The sequence below is a fragment of the Aspergillus melleus genome (assembly GCF_016097325.1).
Source record: "Aspergillus melleus strain CBS 546.65 chromosome Unknown contig1, whole genome shotgun sequence".
Classification (NCBI taxonomy): domain Eukaryota; kingdom Fungi; phylum Ascomycota; class Eurotiomycetes; order Eurotiales; family Aspergillaceae; genus Aspergillus; species Aspergillus melleus.
This window is the reverse complement of record NW_025763370.1, coordinates 4,623,123-4,647,211: the sequence shown is the minus strand read 5'-3', so window position 1 is coordinate 4,647,211 and position 24,089 is coordinate 4,623,123. Positions and strand designations below refer to the sequence as shown.

At 51.2% G+C, this 24,089-nt stretch overlaps 10 protein-coding genes across 10 annotated transcripts; 5 read left to right on the top strand and 5 right to left on the bottom strand.

The window, feature by feature from the left end:
- Positions 1-2,419: 2,419 nt before the first annotated feature.
- Positions 2,420-3,850, top strand: LDX57_001654 (putative cyclin-like protein (Clg1); the record flags this gene model as incomplete). The annotated part of the gene is made up of 1 exon (XM_046083303.1): positions 2,420-3,850. One exon carries the CDS (start codon positions 2,420-2,422, stop codon positions 3,848-3,850), a length of 1,431 nt encoding a protein of 476 aa, XP_045939260.1.
- Positions 3,851-6,050: 2,200 nt separating this feature from the next.
- LDX57_001653 (acid phosphatase DET1) lies at positions 6,051-7,982 on the bottom strand (the record flags this gene model as incomplete). Its single annotated transcript, XM_046083302.1, has 2 exons — positions 6,051-7,904; positions 7,968-7,982. 2 exons carry the CDS (start codon positions 7,980-7,982, stop codon positions 6,051-6,053), a joined length of 1,869 nt encoding a protein of 622 aa, XP_045939259.1.
- A 422-nt stretch (positions 7,983-8,404) lies between these two features.
- LDX57_001652 (Dor1-like family protein) lies at positions 8,405-9,844 on the top strand (the record flags this gene model as incomplete). Its single annotated transcript, XM_046083301.1, has 1 exon — positions 8,405-9,844. One exon carries the CDS (start codon positions 8,405-8,407, stop codon positions 9,842-9,844), a length of 1,440 nt encoding a protein of 479 aa, XP_045939258.1.
- Positions 9,845-10,381: 537 nt separating this feature from the next.
- Positions 10,382-11,731, top strand: LDX57_001651 (uncharacterized protein; the record flags this gene model as incomplete). The annotated part of the gene is made up of 1 exon (XM_046083300.1): positions 10,382-11,731. One exon carries the CDS (start codon positions 10,382-10,384, stop codon positions 11,729-11,731), a length of 1,350 nt encoding a protein of 449 aa, XP_045939257.1.
- Positions 11,732-12,648: 917 nt separating this feature from the next.
- LDX57_001650 (putative cyclin) lies at positions 12,649-14,283 on the top strand (the record flags this gene model as incomplete). Its single annotated transcript, XM_046083299.1, has 1 exon — positions 12,649-14,283. One exon carries the CDS (start codon positions 12,649-12,651, stop codon positions 14,281-14,283), a length of 1,635 nt encoding a protein of 544 aa, XP_045939256.1.
- Positions 14,284-15,098: 815 nt separating this feature from the next.
- LDX57_001649 (AGC family serine/threonine-protein kinase) lies at positions 15,099-16,832 on the bottom strand (the record flags this gene model as incomplete). Its single annotated transcript, XM_046083298.1, has 1 exon — positions 15,099-16,832. One exon carries the CDS (start codon positions 16,830-16,832, stop codon positions 15,099-15,101), a length of 1,734 nt encoding a protein of 577 aa, XP_045939255.1.
- A 905-nt stretch (positions 16,833-17,737) lies between these two features.
- On the bottom strand, positions 17,738-19,365 carry LDX57_001648 (dihydroneopterin aldolase). Its single transcript, XM_046083297.1, has 2 exons — positions 18,260-19,365; positions 17,738-18,199 (listed from the first exon to the last, which is right to left on the bottom strand). Exons 1-2 carry the CDS (start codon positions 19,124-19,126, stop codon positions 17,996-17,998), a joined length of 1,071 nt encoding a protein of 356 aa, XP_045939254.1. The 5' UTR covers positions 19,127-19,365; the 3' UTR covers positions 17,738-17,995.
- A 750-nt stretch (positions 19,366-20,115) lies between these two features.
- Positions 20,116-20,677, bottom strand: LDX57_001647 (uncharacterized protein; the record flags this gene model as incomplete). Its single annotated transcript, XM_046083296.1, has 2 exons — positions 20,116-20,499; positions 20,552-20,677. The coding sequence occupies 2 exons, from the start codon at positions 20,675-20,677 to the stop codon at positions 20,116-20,118; spliced, it is 510 nt and encodes a 169-aa protein (XP_045939253.1).
- A 512-nt stretch (positions 20,678-21,189) lies between these two features.
- On the bottom strand, positions 21,190-22,086 carry LDX57_001646 (uncharacterized protein; the record flags this gene model as incomplete). The annotated part of the gene is made up of 4 exons (XM_046083295.1): positions 21,190-21,419; positions 21,478-21,483; positions 21,542-21,670; positions 22,035-22,086. The coding sequence occupies 4 exons, from the start codon at positions 22,084-22,086 to the stop codon at positions 21,190-21,192; spliced, it is 417 nt and encodes a 138-aa protein (XP_045939252.1).
- A 1,488-nt stretch (positions 22,087-23,574) lies between these two features.
- LDX57_001645 (uncharacterized protein) lies at positions 23,575-23,991 on the top strand (the record flags this gene model as incomplete). The annotated part of the gene is made up of 1 exon (XM_046083294.1): positions 23,575-23,991. The coding sequence occupies one exon, from the start codon at positions 23,575-23,577 to the stop codon at positions 23,989-23,991; it is 417 nt and encodes a 138-aa protein (XP_045939251.1).
- Positions 23,992-24,089: the final 98 nt, after the last annotated feature.

The following is a 24,089-nucleotide window of genomic DNA, read 5'->3' as shown; positions in this document are numbered from 1 at the left end:
CATTGGCTTGATCTTCCGGCGTGGCCTATCTATTTGCTCCCGGAAGATTAATTATTAACGCGGGAATCAAAAGGGATGCAATGTAAGCGTAAAATCCGAATAATTATTACATCAGGGCTTTTTCTTTCTTTTTTTTTTTGTCTCTGACAGCTGAATAATCACCTGTTCTCTTCCAATCCCCGTTCATTGCATCCAAACAGGGTCCACAGTCGCTGTTCTGGGCTTGAGGGTGTTTCTTTGGTTCGGGTCACCGACCACCGTCACTGAGAGGTTTAAAGTACCACCCAACGGGGCGCTTTTTTTTTTTATTTACTTTCTGCTTCTCTTCCCTTTCTGTATCCTCTGCACTCAACTTGTCAAGCTTCCCTATTTTGGGTTACGGCGTACAACTACTCCTAGACTAACCACTGTAGATTTAGCACTAACTGAATGATGGGGTTCGTGAAAAAGGAAAAAGAATTCTTAAGATCATAGAAGAAAGAGGAACGTAGAAAAAAAAAAATCAAAACTCTAAAACACAGCGCTTCATTCGAGTTCTTTTCCCATACTGGTACTTTACAGGTTGGCTGGCCCCCTTTCCCACTTCTTCCACGGTTTCTCTTTTTCGCATTTCCCGCCTTGTGTTTTTTCTGGTTGGTTTGAGCCCTTTGGCGGTCGGGACTCCGTAGGCAGGCGGTAAAATTTAGGATGTGACAATACTGGGCCTTCGTCATGCTCAGATGGACTTCCTGATTTTTGTTTTGGATTTTCAACCCTTTTTCATTCCGGGCCCTCCTGACCGGAAAGGAAAAATCAAAAAATCAAAATAAAATTAAATAAAACAGTGGAATCTAAGAGAATCCACCGCCCACCCGCGCGCCCGACCATACACATTCGGCCGTGGGAATTATTGAACCAATCCTTAAAGCTCGCGCCCAAAGAAATTTCTTTAGGGGTTGGTCGGTGGTTACGGACGAACCGACTCTTGCCTTTCGTTTCCTTTCCTTTCCTTTTTCCTTAGCCGGTGGCAGTGATCGAACATCCTGGGTAACCAGTACTCCGTACAGTTATTATTATTATTTTTATTATTACTCCGTATGATCAAATATTTTTATAACCATAGGTGAAGAGATTATGATATACGAAGGACTGGGGATTAAGAGGGACTTTTATATGATAGTAATTAGATTAGACTACTCCGTGTGTATTCCGTAGATAGAAATGCAGTCAATCAGAAATAAAAATAAAATGGTTTAGAGAGCAAGACCTGGGCTAGCCAGAGTCTGACTAACGAGCCCGGAGATCTTCACCACCGCCCACCGTCCACCGTCCGCCCTCCCTGGCCGACCGACACTGACACCTCCTACCACTAGTCAGTCGCCTCGACGGCTTTTCTTCTCTTCTCCGTCCTCACTTCCTTCCCTTCTCCCCCCTCCCTCTCCTCTACTTCCTTTCCCCATCCTCCCTCCACGTTCAATCGCCATTTTCCCCTTGGTTCTTGAACTTCCACAACTCTTCGCTTTTCCCTCCCCTCTTCTTCCTTTTGCTTCCTCTTTTCCACCTCCTTTTCTTTCAACGAGCTTTTCACTAAGTGTCGTTGTTATCGTGGTCCGGAGCATTTTTACTTGACGCGAGAGAAATTGTTTGATTCGATCTTAATCTTTTTTTTTCCTTTTTTTTTCTTTTTTTTTTCTTAATTGTTTCTTTGCTTCTTCAAAAGAAGACAGACATTGAATTCGATAAAAAAAAATCCTCGCAATCCTCGCCGTCTCGCCTCCCACGAATTTTCCTCTCCAATCTTCAATTGTCCCGCTGTGTGTAATATTTCTTATATTCACATCCCAGGTGACTTCATACCGTCAACCCTTCTTCCGATTCATCCGCAACATATCTTCACCGGCTTGAGTCGTCTCGTGTCCTCCCAAAGTCTTCATACGGGAAGTCAACACGAAAGAAAGTGACAGGTTCTCACCTCCCGAAAGACCGGAACAGAGAAAGGAAGAACAATCCAAACACGCCAGCTTCGACCGCTCATCACGCTCATTTCGCTGAACTTTTTTTCTTTCTCACTCCAATTTCTTTACACTTGGTTGTTTCACTGAATTGTACATCCATGTTATTCATCTAAGAGACTTTGACTGCGACATACATAGAGCCACGGCTCGTTGAGCACCGCTCTTCACCCCAGGATCAGGGCGTGGTGGACGCTTAGACGGTTCGTATCTGTCTTTTTGTCTTCAACTTGATTGCTCTCCCTGTCCCCCTTGTCGGTTGAGATATCCTTTTGCTTTGAGGAATTTTCTCTTCCTTTGCTGACTGAGAGGATCTTGTTTGTACTGTACAGTACTATTACCGTCTTCCGTCCCCGTCCTGAACTGGTTTTATTTTCTTCTTCTCATTTTCTGTTCTTTTTCTTTTCTCTTTCCCCCCTTCTCTTATTATGCCGTCCTTTTACGCCCCTGCCCTCCAGACGGGCTTCCCTCCTACTCCCCCCCATATCACGAGTGGTGGTCGATTGGAAACCGAGCAACCTTTCTACGTCATGGGCCCCTCGGCTTTTCCTCCTCGCTATTCTCAGAGCGGCTGTGAATTTATCGAGCAGTACTCCCAGTCAGGTTGCTACGCCAAACCCGCTCCGATGAACTTGCACCCTCAAACTGCCCACTCGATGCGTACTGGCAGAGATATGGCCGCCGCGATGAACCAGCCTATGTTCGGCCCCATGGCCGCCGCCAACGTTCTGCCGCCCATCCGTGGTGGCAACGTTCAATTGCCCCCGATGGACAACGGCATTTCGTCGCAGTACCGTCGACAAGACATGATGGGTCAGCCCGAACAACAGCAACCGCGCAAGGAGGAAAAGGCCACTGGAGGCGTTGCCGCCCATTTGGATTATGAGATGGATCAGATGTCCGACTTCGTGGCCGAGATGGCCCAGGGAATGTATGCTTTGTACATCACCAAGATCACCCTAGCAGATATTGACTTCGCGCGAAGCGTCTACCCAGGAACCTCGGTCCCGCCTCAATTCCGGAAATACGTCTTCCAGGTTTTGTCGTCGACTCGCCTCCCGAGCTCGACCATTCTCTTGGGTCTTTACTATTTGGCCAGCCGCATGCGCATGCTTTCCTCCGCCAAGGTGTTCGCTTCGGGAAGTGGCCAGGTCTACCGCATGCTCACCGTTGCCCTGCTTCTGGGCAGCAAGTTCTTGGACGACAACACCTTCCAGAACAAATCGTGGGCGGAGGTTAGCAACATCCCCGTGAGCGAGTTGAACTCCATGGAGCTCGACTGGCTCTTCGCCTTTGAGTGGAAGATTCACGACCGCATCTACGACAAGCAGGACGGCTTCTCATCGTGGCGCTCTCACTGGGAAACCTGGCGCGCGAAGACCGTTGCCCGCGCTCAAGAAACGCGCCATAACTTGGCTCCGATTGATACCAATGTTTCTCGCGGTTCGAGAGTCTCCAAGCCGATGCTTTCCCCCGAAGGTCCCATTCCTCCGCAGTATCAGCGAAGCACCAACTTTGAGAATTCTTGGCTAAACCCTGCGGCTTCAGAGTACTCGCCTCCTTCTGCTCCTCACAGTGGTCCCAACACCCCGGATTATTACACTGTTGGGCCCTGGGCGTACGCTAACCCTCCTCCGCCTTATTCTCGGACCTGGGTTCCGCCACAGCAATACATCCCGCAGGTACCTCGCTCGCAGCCACCGTCGTACCATCACACGCCGTCCTACGCTCTGCCTTTTGCACAGAGTGTTTGGACTGGTCACGGTTCCTCCTGCGGATGTTTGTATTGTGCCAAGCACATCGAAAACTACATGTGCGCTGGTCCGTTCGGTGCTATGCAACCGATCCTCGCTGGTTAAAAGAAAAGAAAACGAAAAAAAAAAACAAAAACAAACCTCGACTGATGTACCATGCTCCCGACTGTATCTCGATGGCGGTCATCTGTTGGTTTTCTGTTGGCTCTTTTCTTCTAATTGCTCGCCTACTCTTTTTTAGACTACCTTTTTTTTTTTTTTCCCCTTCTCTCCTTTTGTTCTGATGATACCGTGTCCTTCTATCTTCGTTTCTGTTTTGATGAAAATCCCGCCTTTCGTCGTCAGTTTCGGTTTATCTTCGTTGAAAAGTTCCTGCAGCCGCCCTTTTTTGTGTCCTGCCCGAAAAGCACAAAAAATTCCGAAAAAAAAGTTTCAAGCAGCGATATTGGGTCGACTTTGCCAAATCTACAACTCAGCTCTACAACGCATTTACGATACGGCATAGCTTCGTTTCTTTCTCGACTTGATACGATTTCGTTGTTTATGAACAGCTTTTGTTCATCGTGTGCAGAGCGTTATTCCAAGGGGAAGAACCCCCTCGGAGCCTCTCGGTTTCTGCAGTGAAAAGTCACGACATTTATGATCTTCGTTTTTGTTACCCTACTGCGCTCATTCCTTGTTTTGTCTTCTCCACTACTTTCGATTTTCTTCTCTGGGTTGGGCATTTCACCTGGCGAATGTTATTCCATAGACTTCTTCCCCTGGCTTTTCGTTTTGTTTGGCACATTGGTTTGCTCTTCATCATCTCTCACATCTTTGCCTTGAGTACAACGGCGTTAATATCTTCAATTTGTCTATTTCGATTCCCCGCTGTCTTGCATTATTCTGTTCCGGTTGACAGATTCAATTTTTGTTGTCTTTGTCGTGCTTGATCCTTTTTCTCTTCATATTCAACCCAGCTTTGTTCGGAGTTGTCAATCTTCAAGGACTCTGCTGAGTTGTGGTCTACTTATTTTGTTCTTTTCTTTCTACGATTGTCTTCGATGAATTGTTTCATTCTACCTTTTGTTTTTTCATGTCCCAAAAAAATGATACACCCCCAATCGTCTATTTTCTATTGTCTATTCTTGATTCTATTCTTTTTCTTCTTTTCCTTCTCAATAGTGATTGAACAACCTGTGCCATTGTGTTCTCTTGTTCATCTCTTTTTTCTGTTCAACTTTTTCTTTCTTGCTCTTTGCTTTCTCTTGAATGTAAGTTAGACTTTTGATTTGATTAACTTCCAGAAGCAGACCTATATGACTTGCGGGAAAAAGATCAAAAAAAATTAAATCTACCCTTTTTTTTTCTTTCTGGAAATGTTTGGTATCTTTGCTTCTTTTTGTAGACCTGTTTGTTTCGTAATGGAGAAGTGGGTTTGATCTCTTTGTGCTACTTCCGCTGGTGTTGTTAGACGGTGAGATGATCGTTAGCCACGATACTGGGGATAGATACTAGGCAGTTCAGGAACAGGGGGACCTGTCCTGTTAGGCATTGGCCATTTTCTAGTAGGTTCCTGATTTATTCTTCTGACTACAATTTAATTTCTCTTTGGGGATTTTAGTCTAAAAGCATGCTCATGGCCATGTATTGATTGATTGATTTGATTGATTGAATCGAATCTGTATTGTTCTCGTCCGTCGTAATTCAGTGCATCAGTTCGTTCTCTCTCCCCAATGGCATCTTTTTCAAATTAAATTAGAGAATTGGATAAAAAAAAAAAAGAAAGGCATTTCTTTTCTTCCAATTGAGTGGATGTGACAGAGTAAGGTTTAATGAATGTTGGTTAGCTGGTGACCAGCAAGAGTTGGCTATGTAGATAGATACCTGTTGGTGATGGAATGAATCAGATCCAAGCAAGAAAGGAAGAAGGAACGAAAGTATTGACTTTTCTGAACAATGGCAGGAAGAGATAGGGGACTAAGGAAAGAGAAGAATCTAGGGATGTATGATATTCATCAAGTATAGGAGTGCAATTTAGTAAGGTAAGGTATGGAACTAGTAATAATAAGAAGTAAGGAAGTTTAGATATGGGTATCAGTACCAAAAACATGTAGAGGGAAAGCGAGCCCGGAGAAATAAGACTGAAGAACCAAAAGATAGTGAGGTGTTGAAAATGAAGGCAAGATACCTACATAAGAAATTAAGGATCTCAGAGAGCGGCTTGTGGTCATGGGAGATTGTTGGGTTCATTATGGTGGCGGTGTTGATTAGGACGAGCATGCTTCTGTCGTTGAATGATAAGAGCTAGGCACGATTTAAAAGGCTAGTATACGCTTCCTCGGATGCTTTGGTCTTCTCTTCGTTGAGCTTCAAAAGTAGAGTCATCGCCGATGTCGTCGGTTCTGTTGCCGTTATGATCGTGGTCGTGGTCGTGGTCGTGATCGTGATCGTAGTCATCATGTTGGTATCCATGCTGTAACTGGGTCTCGTTCTGGCTCTGGATAGAAGAGTCGTCGTTACCGTCGTAGTCATGGTCGTTTTGGTTTCGTTCAGTCAGGTTGATGGCTACCTGTTGCGCGAGATGTCGCCTGCCCGGGGGTAAGGTCTGATTGTGATTATAGCGGTGATTGTGGTACTGGTGGTGATGGTGATGGTGATGATTGTGGGATCGCGATCGACGTAACTTTTGATGCTGTCCGCTGCCTTCGTCGTCGCCGTCGTTGCCAAAATCCTGGGAAGATTTGGGTTGATGCTGGAGAGGACGACGGACAGCGCGTTTCTTGATCTCATGCTCGTCCTCGGAGGGAGCAAGGCTGTTCGCTCCGCTCAAAGAACCGCCCCCGTCCCGACCACCAAGGTGAAAAAGACCATAGTTTGACCGTGGCGGATGGAGGAGATGATCCTCACTGTCGCGGTGGAAGTGCACCAGTCCCGGACGTTTGGGGATCGGACTTGGGCATGGGCCAGATGATGGAGGAATCGCGGAGCTCGGCGTGTCATTGCAATTGCTGTTAGTCACAGGGTTGTCATTCTCGGTGCCATCAGCCCCATCATTTGATAACATTCTGACATGGGAGACATGGGTCGTCACGGATGTATCTTGCCTGTGGAAATCATGTCTCCGTGGCGGAGAGGGAATAGTTTTCTCCACAGGCTTCGCCTCTGCTGAACGATCTCCTAACCCCGGCTCAGGAGCTGTCAGCGTGCGTTGTTCCACCTGGTTTGTTGACTTGGCGGAAACTGTGCACGACGGCTCTTGGTGATGATCAACCTTGTTCTCCTGAGTGGCGCCGCCTCGGCTGATTTCGTTCTGTCTCTTATGCGGATCCGGAGCATTGGGTCGAGACGATCGCACCGAGCCTTTTCTCCGCACGCCATGGTTACATCCGTCAGGACAGCCGCCCCATGTGCGCCTAATTGGCACCGAGTGGTCAGACGGCGTTAAAGGTGCCGTCGGCCCAAGCCCTTTGGCAGCCCTTTCCTGCTGTCTTTCCGCTTCCTTCTCCTTCCGTAGCTCAGACCAGGTGCGTAGCTGGTTCTGCAGCACGTACTTTCCGTTATCCGGATTGAGTTTCATGACGACAAACTCGCAATGGTTTATGTTTCGCAGATCTTCGAAGTATTCTACGCTCCAGTGGTACCATTTCATGAGAAAAATCCGCGTCATTAACCCATGGGTGACCAGGACACAGACGCTGGCGAAGTCGTCCTCTCCGAAGAGACGCCATAGCGACTCGTTGAACCCACTGACCCGATCATAGGCATCGGCAGCCGATTCACCGTTCGGGATCCGATAAAAAAAATGACCATAGTCCGCACGCTCCAACCACATTCGCTCCATCTCCGCCGAACATGGCTGAAAGTTTCCGAAATCCTGCTCGCGGAGACGAGGTTCCTCATAGACCTTGATCGTGTGTCTGGGGAAGGGGGTTGGAGAGGGGCTATCGGAAGATAGAGACTGCAGAATCCCCTCAGTGGTCTCCCGTGTCCGTCGATACGGTGAGGTAAAGAAATGGATGGTGTCGTCGGGTCGCAGAAGGCTTCGCAGGTGAGTCCCTGCCTCTTGGGCTTGCCGATGTCCCTCAGCGGTGAGCTTCACGCGGTGATCGGGGATGCTCTGGTGAATTTCGCGATTCTTGTTTCCTTCTGACTGAGCATGACGCACCAGAATGATCATCTGACATGTATGAGAAGGTCAGAATTCTATGAGAAGAGGGAAGGACGCGAGAAAGCAGCTCACCCGTGGTTTGCCCATGATTGACGGCGTTACGGGTATGTAGAGAGGCGGGGTTGGGTGCAGATCAGGTTGATGGAATAGAGGGAAGATATAGAAAGACGCTACCCTTAAGCGCCCACCGTGACCTTCCTAGCCAGCTCCTTGAGGCCGAGATGGATCTGGAGGATAAACCGAGAAGATCAGGAGGAGAGAAAAAGAACAAGTGCGGGCCCGCGTGAAAGGGAAGTACCTGAGAATGACTGGATCCGGTTAGCGGGACAAGTGATGTCAGCCGTTTGACGCTCGTGCTTTACTAATAACGAATATTGCTGGCCTCAGGCTGCCGGCGGAGATGCTGCGCAAGTTGCCGCCTCGCCCGCCGTACCGCTGTCTCGCCGAGCATCTGGCCAGATCCAATTCCTCCGCGTCACTTCTACCATACTCTGCACCGCATTGACACCATGGCCGACTACTTGTATGAGCTCCTAACCCCGCATCTGGCCTACGGGGATGGCTCTCCTCTGGCGCCTCAACACAACGTCACCACGGCCCGATATCTCAATCGATTACCCACCCTCTCTCTCCAGGCGTTGCAAGAAACAGAACCCCAGTCGCTAGCGCAGTCCTCTCACTCCACCTTGCTCTCCCTACAGGCCCTATCCAATCGTTCGCATAAAACTTTCATCGCCTCCTCCGACAGTCTATCGCACCTACGCACGTCAATTCCCCAGTTGACGCGAGACGCCCAACAACTTCGAGATGCAATTCCGAGACTCGACGAAGAAGCCGTCCAATTCGCGTCCAAGTATAACCGTGCCGCGGAAAATGTAGCGCTGGAGAAGCGCAAAAAGGCCATGCAGCTGGCGCGCAACGTTGACCGACTCTCCGATATTCTAGAGCTACCCACTCTACTGTCGACGACGGTCTCATCTGCCGCGGCTAGCTCGGGTGCGACGGCGGGCTCGTTTTCCACAACCTACTCTGCCGCATTGGACCTATACGCTCATATCAAAAGACTGCAAACCCTATACCCGGATTCGCCGCTGGTTAAAGATGTCGTGCTCCAAGCCGAAGATGCCATGAAGGATATGACTACGAACCTTATCGCTGGTCTTCGGACTCAAAATCTCCGACTCGCTGCGGCCATGAGAACAGTAGGATGGATGCGTCGAGTTGCGCCCGAATTGGAGAACCTCCGTAGCGATGGCGGGACCGGCTCCGGGGAAGGTGCGCTGGGGGCCTTGTTTTTGATCTGCAGACTGGCAAATCTAGTGTCTACACTGGAGGCATTGGATCCCTTGCGGGAGCTCGCAGATCAGGAGACGCAGCGGAGGGCACAGAGTCTAGAGAAGAAGGACGGCACGGCTACCTCGTGGTCTGCGGGGCACCAAACCGAGAAGTTTCTGAAACGATATATTGAAATCTTCCGCGAGCAGAGCTTCGCGATAGTCTCATTATACAAAAACATCTTTACCCCGGACCAGTCTGGGTCGGATCTAGCCGTGGCGGGATTACGGGGAATTGATGCACGCACTAAGACGACGACCGCGGCTCGCCCGGATGACCCGCTGCAGTCACTTCCTTCGGCCCTTGCAACGTTTCCCATGCACCTGGTTCAGCTACTAACGGGTACATTGCGGACATATCTGCCCAACGTCCAGGACAAAAGCTCGCGGGAGAGTCTCCTCACGCAGGTCTTATACTGTGCTGCCAGTTTGGGGCGACTTGGGGGAGACTTCGGCATGATTCTGACGGAGTTGAGTGACGGAGAAGACGGAGACGAGATCGCTTACGAATGGGAGGAGGTGACACAGAAACACCGAGCGTTGGCCGGACGCCTGGAACAGCTCACAGGAGGCAATAACCATTCAGACGCAAGACGCTCGGACAAGCGCTTGTAGATCGGGCGAAAGAACAAACAAAGCAAACTGAAACAAACCCAACAAAACCAGCCGCCGGATGAGGTTTCTAAAAAGGGGAGGTCAGCACACCCACACTAAACCTAAAGGGGCGCTAGTGTCGGGCGCCGGCTGACCTCCGCCTTTCAACGTTGTCTGGACCTTCTCGCTCTCTCTCGGCCTCCTCTCTTTCCACTGCTTTCTCTCTTCTCCCCTCCTCCCCCTCCTCTATGGATTCCGCATTGTATGATTGTACAGCCTTTGTTGTCGTCTGAAACCCCCTTCCTCTCATGGTTGGTGCTGGCTCTCCAACATTCTTTGTTCCTCGTTCTTCGAAGCTGTGTTTTGTGTGACGTTTCTCCCTGGCGGTGATCTTCGGTCCGCTACCTGCGGCCTCTTCCTCCTTCCCTCCGCCTCCCCCTTCTCCCGGAGACTTCCACAAGAATGAGGACCTTCTTATAGTTTGTATGACAGAAGGACTTGTATATTGAAAGAAAGCCTCGATTTACATATATAAACATCCTGCTCTACCTATTCCCCATGGCTGCCTCCGCTATTCCCTCCAACGGGTTGATCGACCCAAACAAACAAGCCGAATACCCGATAATACTGGGCGACAAGTTGGCGGGAAAGAAGGATGCCTCGCGTTCCAAGTTTGTCCATATACAGTACAACCACAAGTCGAAGTCCACGAATCCGCTGCAGCGATCCGTCATCAAACCCTCTCGCGTCAAAGACCAATATAATCTGACGATCACCGACGGATCACAGAATGCCGACCATGTGTATAAAGGTAGCGTGGACCCTGAGCAGGCTGTTTCAGGGTCGGAGGAGAACAATCTGGTTTTGGTGTTCGATGCCGAACGCAAGGCGTTCGTCCTGGAGCCGGTCGCAGCTCAGCTCAACTTCAATCTTCGCTCGGCTCCGGCCAGGACAAGTAAACAAGTGCTTGAACTGCGTCAGTTGCGGACGTTGCAGGAGGACGACCACGCCTCGGGGGACGACATGAGCGGAAATGACGATGGTCCGGCGGATGACAGCAACCCATATGATTTTCGCCATTTTCTTCCCAAAGACAATGCTGAAGACGACAACAAGTCGGCCTCAGACAATGCGACCCCCGAACCGTATTCCGCACCGAGCAAAGGCAATACTCCTTTGCTGATGCCAACGGCTAAGAGGCCTACTGCGAGCCCGAAAATAAAGTCCACTCCCAGCCCAAAGCTCAAACCTACTCCGAGTCCGAAGCCGAGGCCCAAATCGCAAGCGAATCCTTTGCGCCAGACCAAACGCCCGACCGCACCGGCGAAACCAGACAACGCAACGAGCTCTAAACCCAATCCAAAGCCCAAGCCTCATGTCCCGGAGAAGGCGAAACAGCTGGACGGACTTGGGGTGGAAATGCCAAAGACGTCCCCGCCGCCCGATCTTGGAACGGGTGCGATATCGGCCCATAAAGCAGTTCCGTCGCCTGGGACAAATATCATCGTCGATGGAGATCTAATCATTGACATGGGATCGCCACCTCCTTCACGGCCCCGCTTCAACATCAACCCCGCGCACTTCTCGTCGAACAACACTCCAGGAATGGATGTCGGCGATGACAACGAAGACGAAGAAGAAGAGATCGAGGATCTACGACTCCCGTCTCCCGCTGGACATGGGGGCCGACCCGCAGCGCCTGGAAGGACGCAGCCCGTGTCGCACGTTCCGGTGACCGAAGAAGAAGTTGAAGACGACGATGCGTTGGCCGCAGAGATGGAAGCAGCCTTCGAGGAAAGCGCCCGAGAAGAAGAAGAAGCTCGAAGCCAGCCTTCTCAGCAAGAGGCATCATCGCATCAGTACCACATCCCTAGTGAAGATGAGAGTGAAGTGAGCGAGGAAGAGTAAGACCCGTGTGTACATTCTTCTCCTCGTCACCCCGTATATTTAGCCACATCTTGTTTTTGGGTTTGATTTTTTGTTTATGGACTATTATATCAAGTCTACATATAAGCCCGGAGTTTGGAGCAAAGCGACGGACGCAATAGAGCTGGTCCTATGATATTTTGGAAACTAATGATACCACCTGTGCATCCATACCTTACCTGTTGTATACAGAATTGACTCTATATTGTTATATATGAACAGCTGTACTGAATGCTTTATCTCGTGATAATTTCAGAGAAATAAATGGTATAAATGTAAAGCCTCATCATACAACAGAACTAATGCATGCATGAATAATAGACCTCATTGTTTGTATTATTTGACCGGGAGTTCGGAATAACTTAATGATCCGGGGGACGCATTCCGCCTGCGGATCATTCCCTGGTGACCGGTCAACTCCTCCGTCTCTCTCTGTCGCTCCGCCGTCAGAAAAAAAAAATTATAATTAGAGCTCTGCAAGTTCGCAGTGAATAGTTCTCCCTTACCTTTTCTCTATCTCCATTGCACCTCCTGCCACATTGCATCTCCTTCACTTCGACAGCAGCGGTGGCTGGTCTATGCTCCTAAATCCTGAAGCACACAACGGTGCTATTGATTGGTCTTCATGATGCGATGAAGTGCCGGTCGCGTCATGCTTGACAAAGTCTCTTTATGTTTTATATACTAGCCCTCGCAATTTCCAACAAAAGATCAATCCTCAGTTTCCTGTCAGTTTTACATTGACTTGAACCGCCTAGGCCAAGTGGATGATCAGTCAATCCGACTTGCTTGACACTTGTGTGCGTGCATGCTTGGACCCAGCTTGTGCTCTCGCTCAGTCTTGTCTTCAGCGTTGCCAGCTTTAACGGCTCTCGTCTCGGGAGCATATATCATTCTCCATGGCATCCTCAGCGTCGCATCCCTCGGACAAGCGCCGACCCATTCCCGCGCCCTCGAACCCCGTCCTCCTTGAGATACAATCCCAATGGCTCTTCACCGACGAGGAGCTCGCGCGGACACCCTCGCAGCTCGACGGTATGAAGCTGGAGGCGGAGAACACAAGTCGCAGTAAAGGGGTCAATTTCATTACCCAGGTGGGCATCATGCTGAAGCTCCCCCAGCTTACCCTCGCGACCGCCGCCGTCTATCTCCACCGGTTCTTCATGCGCTTCAGTATGGTCGACCTGCCGCAGCGACCCGGAATGCACCCCTATCCGATTGCCGCCACGTCGCTGTTTCTCGCAACCAAGGTGGAGGAGAATGTCCGGCGCATGAGGGAACTGGTGGTTGCTTGCTGTCGGGTGGCACAGAAACAGCCGAACTTGGTGGTCGACGAGCAATCCAAGGAGTTCTGGAGGTGGCGCGATACTATTCTACATCATGAGGACATGGTTTTGGAAGCGATCTGCTTCGATTTGCAGCTGGAGCAGCCGTACCGCATTCTGTACGACTTCATCTGCTTTTTCGGCGTCAACGAGAACAAGCCGCTTCGCAATGCGGCATGGGCTTTCGTCAACGACTCCATGTTCACCGTCCTCTGTCTGCAGTTTCCGGCCCGTATAATTGCCGCCGCCGCTCTCTACGCTGCCGCCCGTCATTGCGACGTGGGTTTTCCCGACGACGATTCGGACCGACCGTGGTGGGAGCAAATTGACGTGGATCTGACCCAGGTGCGTCGCGCGTGTACGAGAATGGCACAGCTCTATGAGAACAATGCCATGCAAAAACATAGCCAGTACTACCCGACCACCCCTATCATCTCAGACGAGGGTACTGAGAAGACCAGGATTCCGCGCGCTGGCAGCCCGGCAAACACTCCGCGCGAAGCAGATCCCGTCAACGGACGGAAGCGGTCCAGAGAGCCCGAGGACGAAGGCAGAGGGCGTTCGGAATCTCAGAATCCTCTCGACTCGCAAGATCATCACAGCGATCGATCCCCTAAGCGACAACGCGTCGGGTCGGATGCGCCGATCTCCCCGTCGCAGCAACGACGCTCTTCGCAATCCCATACCAACGGCCATCTTCCTCCTCCACCTGCACAGCATCGTCATCCACACCCCCTACCCCCAGCTCCTCGACCCTACTCCCGACGAGATAGCGACAGTCGACCCGCAGGGAACCCAGCACCGGGAACCTCTGTCGATCCTATCCAGCAACGAATCGATGAGATCGTGCAACAAAACATGTCCCACGGGGCTCCTCCTCCTCCGCCATCATCATCGTCCCGAGACCCTCCACGGTCAGAAAGACGATCCTCCGATCGATACCGCAACGAATGGGAACACGATGATCACCACTCGGACCGGCGCCGTCGTCCCTCAGACGCCGGGAGCAGCGGCAGCAGGAAACCACCACCACCTCCTCCTAACGATCAGCCTGAACCAGAACAACAGCAACCTCCTCCTCCGCCACCCGATCAGTATTATGACAGTCAACCTACACCACCGCCTCCGCCCCCACCTTCACAAAGCAATCCTCACAATCCGGAAGATAAGGATGACGAGGGTGGAGGGAGCGAAGAAGGAGAGTTATAATAGAATTCCCTCTACCCTTTTCTTCATCCTCTATTTTCAAAAGGTTTACTTGCTTGTACCAGTTGGGACTCTCACCTTCTCCTCCTTTTTCTCGTTTATTCTTCCCGATGATCCACACTTCCCCCTTTTTGCTATCTTTCTTTCGTACCACATACATCATATCATGTCCTATCATATCGTCCATGATCGGATCGTCTGGCCTCAATCTTCGGTTTTATGTCTTTCTATGTTCTTTCTATCATCTTTGTCTCTGAATATTGATCGCATTATCTTTCATTCTTTCTTCTATATCTTGCTGACTTCGCAAGTCGAACGACTTTTTTATCTTAATACATGGAATTAAAAATCGGCAAACACATACATACATGGATTGAATAGATAGGAGAAACACAGATCAAATTTATCGAAATAAAACACCACAAAGAATCCTTTGCTTCTGCAGTTTGTAGCTAGCTTCTTATGTACTTGCTTGATTTCTGTGCTTGGTTGTTCCAATTGTATGAGAATTTCTTTCTACTGGACGTGTTGTTTTCTCTGAATATGCACATTGCGATATAGTGGACCTAGTCTACTTTGAGGGATTATGAATAATTGGAAAGAGAAGGTATAGCAATAAAAATAAAATTCCAGAGAAAGAATGTAGCGTATGTAATGGCAGTGCAATGCGCTGAATTACACACCAAAAAAGAAAGTAAAGTAACTAAGAATAAGCTAACCATGTGAAAGGAGCGAAAGATATGATATCCAGAAGGTAAGAATAGGAACCAAAAGCAAAAGATTGAATTGCGCTCGATGGTCAATTCCTCCAAAACTGATCAGTAACCAGCAGTCATCATTCCAGGGCCATGGTCAAGCAGGCTGCTCGAAGCAACAAAGCTAAATCCGCCAAAGGGGTTCTCTCCGCCCAGTCCATCATGTCCGGCGGACATGCCTGGCTGGCTTGGGCGGCGAGGGCCCGTGATGGAATCGTCGAAACCGCCGACCATGGGGCTGAGAGGCAGTTGAGTGAAGTCGACCGAAAAGTTCTCCGCCAGCGCGGGATCCGTCACGACGGGGTTGATGGGCGGGTCGAGCTCACGGCGCTCGAGGGCCTTCCAGTCGATCTTGCGGAAGAATCGGTGGTTCTTGATGGTCTGAAGGTCCTTGGGCATGTGGTATCCGAGGCGCTTGGAGGGCTCCTTGCGAAGCAGCCGCGTGAGCAGATCTTTAGCATCCGGACCGAGGAAGTACGGCATGGTCAGTTTCTGCTTGACGATCTTCTCCTGGAGTTTCGCGTTGTTGTTGGCTCGGAAGGGGGGCGATCCCGTGAGCAGGTCAAAGCCCAGTGCTCCCAGAGACCACCAGTCGCAGGCCTTGCCGTATGATTTGCCCTGGACAACCTCTGGCGCCATGTACTCGATGGTGCCCAGGGACGAGTTGCAGCGGTCGTCGTCATCGACGGCAATTTTGCTGAGGCCAAAGTCCGTCAGCACGAGGTGGCCGCGTCGGTCCAGGAGGCAATTTTCCGGTTTAAGGTCACGGTAGATCACCCCGACGTTCTGGTGGAGGTGCTCAAGAGCGAGAACCATCTGCGCCATGTAAAAGGCAGCCGCATCCTCGTCGAACATCCGTTCCATCGCCAGGTGCGTGAATAGCTCGCCGCCCTCGGCATACTCGAGAATCAGATACAGCATCTCGTGATCCTGGAATGCGTAGAAGAGCTTGACGACGAACGGGTGGCGATTCACGCTCTCCAGGATAGTACGCTCCGTCTTTGTCTGCTCCACAAGTTTCTTGTGGACGGTGATGGAGGCCTTTCGAAACTGCTTCTGCGCATAGAGCTTGCCCGTGAGCACATGACGCACCAGTAGAACAGTTCCGAAGGAGCCTTTGCCCAGGCAGAGCAGGGGCTCGAAGTCATCGGTGGTCATCTTGCGGCATAGTTGAGAGCGTACATCCTGAACATTCGAGGGATTCCGAAAGCTCTCTTCTGCCGCAGCATCGGCGCTCACATAATCATGGTCCAGAGGCACTTCATAACTGGTGAGGACCTCAGTCTGATCGCTGTCCGAGCAAACACTGGCGTTGCTTGGGGTCGCGGAGCAAATGTCACTGGGAGCTCCGTTTTGGGGACGATCGCCAGAGATGTCGAGAGAATCAAGCTGAAGCTTCAAGGCACTTACCCCGCCATTGTTGCCATTGCTCGTAGGCACGGGATGCCGCTTTGAGCTAGGAGCTCTGGAGCTCGAAGCCGATAAATCCGAGTCTTCGTCGCCGGATCCCCTGGGAGTAAAACCACGCACAGTAGAGATGGCGGAAGCTGCTTCGTTGCCCTGCTGTTTCTTCTTCTTCTTGCGTCGGTCCGATTTTCCGGCCAACGGGATCGCATTCAACTTCGGCGCTGGGAATGGATTGATCGCGCCAAGGTCCTTCGTCGCCTTGCGCTCAGGACTGCATTCACTCATGCGAAAGTTGGTGTCTGGAATGGCGTTGGTTTTGGTCTCTGCACGGGGTGGGGACATGTCCGCCTGCGGAGTGAATACGTCGCCCACCGAGAGATCGTCTTGCATTCTGGTCGACGAATCCATTGTTGTCTTTCTCTCTTTCGCCCTCTCTTCCTAGATGTTCTTGTTGGTCTATTGTTTATCCCTTTGCCCTATCCCTTATCCCGTTGCGATGCGGAGGACTATGCGGAGATTGTCGGAGCGAAGCCAGCAACAGCAAGGATCAATCGAATTTGGAGGCGCCAACGAGCACGATTCATAAAGTCACGAATGATTACATCCACTCAGCCATATAGTGGAGAGAAGCCTGGTAGGCTTACCAAAGAGTACCTAGATCGAGATGAAGTGTGAGAATGCGATCCGGGCTTTTTACGCACATAAGTGGGGTACTCTTGCAACCCGAGGAAGAAAAAACCAACAAGTAAGGGGTGCAGAACTATTAAACCCACGTACCTATACTTGGCAAAAAGAAGGGCGAATCGGAGAGAAATCCCGAAGTTGAATCTCCCTCTCACACACACACTTGCCCGAAGGCGAATCTAGTTGTCGGACACTGAAACTCTCAGGTCAGGAGCAATTTACCGTCCGCCCTTATTCAGGACGGACCATGAACCCCTAGCCAGATCACTCCGTCGACGGAGGGTCCCAACGGCTGAGTATATGCAACCGAGGAGCCAGCCAGCGCGGAAGGTCCGCAAATGACAGCAAGTGTCGAGTCGGTATTCACGATCCGGGGGAATGCGGAGGAGTCGGCAAGGCAGCCAACGGAGGTAACGTAAGCGGACGATGAGGGCGTGGGCGCAGACAGGCACATAGAGAAACGGCCGGACAGGGAATCAAGATGAAATTCAGACAGACTGGGGAACCCAGAGAAGAAAGTGGTGAAGGGTGGTTCGGAGTGATATTCCCGATCAAACGGTGGGCGGGGGAGGGAGGAAGAAGAGGAAGAAAGAAGGAAAAGAAACAAAAAGTTGGAGGTTCAGCTGGATCCAAGCCCGCCCTGCGCCAATCAGGGGGCGCCGATTCTAAGCGTGTGCACTAGTCCCGATCAGGCACGGTCATCACGCGCTGAGGTCATCGAGTTGTATAACTACAAACTTCTGCCCAGTTACTATGATTCTTGTTCAGCCTACGATCCAGCGGCGAATGATTAGTTTACAATTATTCCTTCAAAATGACAGAACGCGGTCAGCAATCAACGCAGTCAATCACTAACTACCTATTACCGATCATGCTCTTCCGCCGTCGACTTCAGCCCTCTCAAAGAACGCTTGAGACCGCGTAACCTCCACGCCTGACCTCTCCACAAAGGCGAGAGCACTAGGTTTCTCGACCCTCACTGTCACGCGCTCATTCAAGAACTCTACCGTCACAATGCGCGCCACGAAGGTTGCCAGCGCCTCGACAGTCTGGAAAGAGGTGGCCTCGACTCGCTAAAAGAGGAGACAGTATTAGCCATAGTGTGCATTAGTATTTCGGGGAAAATCGCCCACCTCTGCAACAACCCTCGTCATCGCCTGATAAGTGTCCACCACTGTCGAGCCCCAGGGCAGCTGACCGGGACCCTTGAACTCCAAGGAGATGATCACCGCCTGCTTCTCCACCCTCTCGTGGGAGTTGACGCCCAGAATGCAGTAGCATCGAATCCCGTCAATTCGGAACTCCTCTTCGAGGACCACCGGACATCTTTCAGACTCGTCGGCCTCGCCGGGGGACCCTTCGCCTGCCTGCTTATATCCCCACACTGTGACGCTACGGTATTTCAGGCCTTCATCGGCCCGGAGTAATGCCTTGGGCAAATGCAGCCAGACTTCACACTCGCCATACACACTCTCGATCGGCGAACCCGACGGACGCGGGGGACTGAAGTTGAAGTTCGCGGGGCCGGATTGACCACCCGAGCCGCTGCTTCTTCGGACCGTTTGATGCAGGTGGGACATCCGTCGCACACCGGCAGCCGTCTCGTCCAGAAGCCCCAGGCCGCAGTTGGCGACGATGCCGGCCGTCAAGCGCACGTCCTGCCCGAGTTCTTTCCGCAGCATCTCCTCGCGTCGACTGCCCTCCACGCTGATCATGCGTTGTCCCGGAGCTTCTCCCCGTTGTCCCATGTGGCGAATGTCCTCCTCGAGGCGGCGGTAGAGTTTGCCGTAGTCGAGAGAAAGGGAGACATCGTCAGCGATGGCGGCCGCGACGGCGGATGAGTACGATAACTTCAGCGACGCGGTGCAGGGCTGGGCTTTTTCGGGGCGGTGCCAGGGGTCTGGGGCTGACGGTAGTGGAAGTTGGATGTTGCGGAGCTTCACGCTATCTAGAACGGGTGGATGCGAGGGAATATGCACATTGACTCGTTGTTCCGCCATGATGAGCGTGGTCGAACACACGGCCAGTCTGACGTCAATAGAGCTAGATGGAGAAGTCAATGCTGCCAGGACCGGCAGTAGCTAGCAGCTTGGATGGCCCAGTGTCGACCTCACAAGGGTTGAAAGTCGATGGCGAGAGGAAGAGAGAGAGAAAACCCTGCACACATAGGCCAGCCAGCTGAGATACAAGTTGAGTCGGTCGTTTTTGTGCGGGGCAGCTGGAAGGTCGACGGACGGTGGGGTTCTTTATCCTTTAGCGCGGGTAGCAAACCGTAGATTCGTCGCGCATTGTATGACGCCGGTGCCAAAGGCTAACAATCTTGGATCATGGTTTACGTCGTCGTTCCCTACGAATTTCGTTCTTAAACAAGGATTATGGCAGTCGCTCGTTACGCGACTCGCGAGTTTGATTGCTGTGGTATCCCTGTCCATTAGCAATCCTAGTTACATCACACATAGTTCTCCGAGCAGGCCAAGATGGGCAAACGCAAAATTGACATTTCGTGGTTAACTGTACATAAATCCTCATAAACGGCCAAATAACATCAGGGAATAGATTATTGCTGAGGAGGTCGGTGGGTATGACTTTCCGTAAACCAAGGTCAATCGCTGACCTCTTAAATGTTCAAACTAACCAGGGGAGTCGAAACAGCTGGAAGTGTTAATCTGCCTTTCCCAACAGCTGTCCCGTTATGTCGCGAGCATTATTCCTGGAAGGGCCCCAGGCAAGTGGGAGGGTGTGTTCGTTTATCATGTCGAATAGAACCGAAGCTTTTCCGCAGCGGGTGCATAGCTGTTCGCATCTGCAGCCCAGGCAATGAAATCAAGTTTACGCTCCAATAATCCGGCGAGCGAGAAAAGCCCAGATGTCAACAACAAAAAGGGCAAATGATCAGCAAGAAAGAAAGACAGAAAGACAGAAATGAGAAGCATAGAGGGGGTATCCGCCATGCGCGTTGAGCAGCTTAAATCACACGAAACGAAGTCAATTACCAGTACCCACGACGGTCGTACGGAACGTATTCACCCCGTGGAGGGCTCCGAGGGCGTCCATAAGGCCTGGGCGGGATGTACGGATCCTCGTAGCGAGGCGGAGGTGGCGGCCGCACATCATAAGGATCGTCGTAAGGGCGACGTGGAGCAGGATAGTCTTCAATCCGAGGGCGAGGGGGGGTGCGACGACCGTAGCCATCCCGATCATAGTAATCCCGACGCATCGGAATGGGAGAACGTTCACGGTAATGAGCACGGGGGCTGTAGCCACGAGGAGGGGCCGGGAATCTCCTGTCGTATTCATCCACAGGGGGGTAGCTCCGACGGGGAGATCGAGACCGGTAGGGATCGCGAAGAGTACGATCATCAAAGGACTGGATCTGTGGCTGAATGAGGATTGGTCCGGGTTGAGGCGTGGGTAAGGTCCCTTACATCTGCGACGCAGCTCACTCTCGAGCCCTTGAAGTCACGTCCATCGAGTTTGTCGATAGCAGTCTTGAGATCGTTCGCAGTTTCAAATTCAACAAACCTTGGAATTGGTGTTAATAGGCCAGTCATGTCGTCCAAGGGGAAAGGTATGTGAACGGAACCCACCCTCTACCCAGTTCACGGCCGGTTTCCGAATACACAACGTCAAGACCAGATTGACGCGCAAAGTCTTTGAGGTCCTAGATAATCCCGGGGTGTGAGTCCATTTCCAGGTGAAATTTTGAGATCCGGCAGTGTCAGGTGGAGGTGCAGCAACTAAACAAGAACAAGTGGAGATAACAGTCGGGAAAGAGAAGGCCGCAGATGGTCCGTATCCATGTCGGCCGCAAGAGCTTTGTTTTTGTCCAGAATGTGGTCGTCCAACGTCCGGGAGTCAAATGTCAACTTTCCCGCGGTTTGCAGATTTTCCTTGCGGATCGAGGCTAAGATTACTCGCTCCTCCGCCAGATGGATCCTGGAAGCTGGGCAAACCGATCCACAATAAAGTGGTCGTGCTGTATCTCCTTCCAAGAGACTTGAACGGATGACAAGAAACACAAGTGACAGAAAGGGAGTGTGCGCAGAATGAAAGAGGGTATTGCTTAAACACTGATCGGCCAGGCTGGATGGGGTCCGGAAAATCCTAAGGAAAATGGACGTGGGCTGCTAACCTGCCAACTTGTTTCCGGAAGTCCAGAAACCATCATGCGAAAGATCGTGCGCCGGGGGCGAGGCATGCTCGGGCGGTCCATTGGGCCAGGGAAGTTCTCCTTACGGCGCGGACCACGCGCAAATTGCACCGTGAGCCGTTCACCTTTAAAGTCACTACCATCTAAATCAATGCAGTCAGAATGGATGGGAGTCCACTTCGGGTTGAATGGACTACATACGGAACGCTAGATTAGAGGACGGTTAGCAAGCGTTTTCCGACAATAAGACGGCCGAAGAACATACCCGGAACAACATCGCGAGCATCCATCGCATCTTCGTATTCGATGAAACCGAATCCATTCATCAGCTTGATCTCTGTGATCTTTCCAGAGCCATGAGTACTGAAATGTTCCTCGATGTCTGATTTGGTCACTGGATAACCCCATGGCGCCGCTCACGGCGCCGCGAGAAATGTTAGCTCATTGCAATATCAAAAATACTAAGTAGTCCAAGAAATTGGTTATAGTCAGGTTGTTAACGTATCAGCGGCGGTCAGAACGGGCCTCCGAGGGAGAAGCCGCCGAACCAGACCAAGGGAAATCCTTTCTCAGACGGAGAGACCACGGGGAGCACAGCCAGGAAGAACAACAGGTGCAGCAGAGCCTTTGCGTCGCAGATCGCGGTCAACCGAGAAGCATAGGAATCCAATCGGAGCATCCTGTCTCTGGGGCGCAAATTGACTGGACGGGTAGAGAGAGACCGGTCGAAGAAGAGAGATGGATAAATGCCTGCATACCGTTGCGGGGAAGATTCCCGAGATAGAGTCGCGTGGATGAAACTTCAGTCATGGCGGACAAAAAGCAAAACCGGCGGCGCTATATTCAAAAATCACCGGAAGAAAATGGAGGGTCCAATAGCCGGACGGGATCGCTAGATGGCTCGATAGCTAGATGTTTTCTGGCCCCTGGAATTTGTGGTGGCCAAGTTAAGAGAAAGAAAAGAAACTGGTCCGGTCAAGAGAGAAGGCCTGGGATCAAGGATTCACGATGGCGAAGGGTCCTTTCTGGGATAGACGGGGTGGCTCTTTTGTTTATTCCTGGTTTCCCCGAACCGGAGATGGTCCAGAAGTTTTGCTGGTGGGCCTGACTAGAAGGAGGGGGGCGTTAAACACGCTTAGCTGGGGTGTAGCAGTTCCGTGGTAGCTCCGTTTGCAAAGGCAACGGAGAAATAGTTTTGAATACAGACCGAAAGGAAGACGAAGATGAGGGTAGTAGGGGGGGGGAAAGAAAGGAGGAAGAAGAGGGAATGAGGAGAGAGAGAGAGAGAGAGAGAGAGAGAGAGAGAGATGTGGTGACAGGACTTGGTGTGTGTTGACCGCCAGGCAAAATGAAAAAAGAAAAAAGGAAAAAAAGGCCCGTGACCTGTCTCATTCGAAGGACGAAGCAAGCAGCTCCAGGCCAGACTAGACTCTAGAAAGTCGAAACAGGAACTGAGATACTCCGCGTAACCAAACAACTTTGCGTTACGGTCCGCCTCACTTTTTCTCTGGGCGGATCCACGTGGCCCCGCCCGCTACCATCAGGCGCTCTGCTTCCCCCAGCCTTGCCTTTGTTCTTCTTACTCCGTACTCTTACGGAGTACGGACTCGGTGCGACACATTCTTCATCGATCTGCTCATTCTCGGTGGCAAATTCTGACAGGCGACGAGGGGTGTCTGTCACGTGGAGTCACCTGCCCCCCTTGCGGGAGATCCATTTATGACTCTTTACGTGAAGTGAAGCCTTCTTCCTTCCTTCTTCATCCTCACGGCTCATCGATTCTGTTTGACTGGAACTGACCATGTTGGCTTTTATGCAGCTTCATAGGAGTCTCATACTAACCACATCAACTAGCAATGGCGTATATACAGGTACAATACCCGGTTGTCAAAAATGTTATCATCCATGATTTCCACCCTACCAGGGAACTCTATAAGGGTCGCTTCCGTTGATTTTCGGTTGCAACCGAACTCTTCAAGCACTACGGAGTTGCGTCGTCACCGCTACGAGGATCCTCCTTTCTTACGAATTCAATCTACTCAAATATAGAAACTGCAAGCAGGGTTTCTAGCAAAGTCGCACCTACCGAGTAGACTGATGTGCGATTGAAGCAAATTACGCTCCAATTTCATGTCGTTCTATGTCCGCCGTGATATGGAGTCATACTTACATCGGACAACCGCTTTGTTGACGTAGGAATTACGCTTTCAATCTTTTGGGCCTTTCCCCTTTCCACACTTCTTCCTAGACTGAGTTTGCTACATCTCCAGCCTCTTCCAGCCGTAATCTTTCGCTACCATGGCCTCCGTGCCTCTAGCTGGACAGGCCCTCATGCCCGACCATCAGCAGATGGTGAAAGTCATCCTCGGTGCTTGTCTTTTCGTCTTCAGAGGTGACATGCAATGCCCCTGTGCCTCCGGCTCTCTAGTGATCCAAGCCCATTCCTTTTCCGCTGGAGGAACATGCGACGACTGTGGCCACCTTCTCTCCCGGCATCGAGACTACGGTGCTATCCCTCAAGGACATGGAGTAAAGGAGCTTGAACTGATTGTCAACAGCCCCGTCTCTGTCGAAATTTCCGTCGCCTTTGCACCAGGATATCTCGCCGCGTCCCGACACGGTCAGAAAGCTTGCCGCATTGCTAGACAAAAAGCGAGTGGTACATGTCAGAGGACCCCCGGCGTCTGGCAAGACAACGCTTGCGCATCTTCTTGAGCTCTATTACACTGAGCAGGGGCAGTCGGTGAAGCTCATAACAGGCTGGAACCACAATACTGATCAACAGGAGGAAAGCAATCGCGTTTATATCGAGA

Bases quoted from the DNA above. Each gene is read 5' to 3' on its own strand.
- LDX57_001648 (XM_046083297.1), bottom strand. From the start codon at position 19,126: ATGGCGGAACAACGAGTCAATGTGCATATTCCCTCGCATCCACCCGTT. The intron at 18,200-18,259 runs GTGGGCGATTTT...CTCCTCTTTTAG, and splicing joins TGACGAGGGTTGTTGCAGAG to CGAGTCGAGGCCACCTCTTT.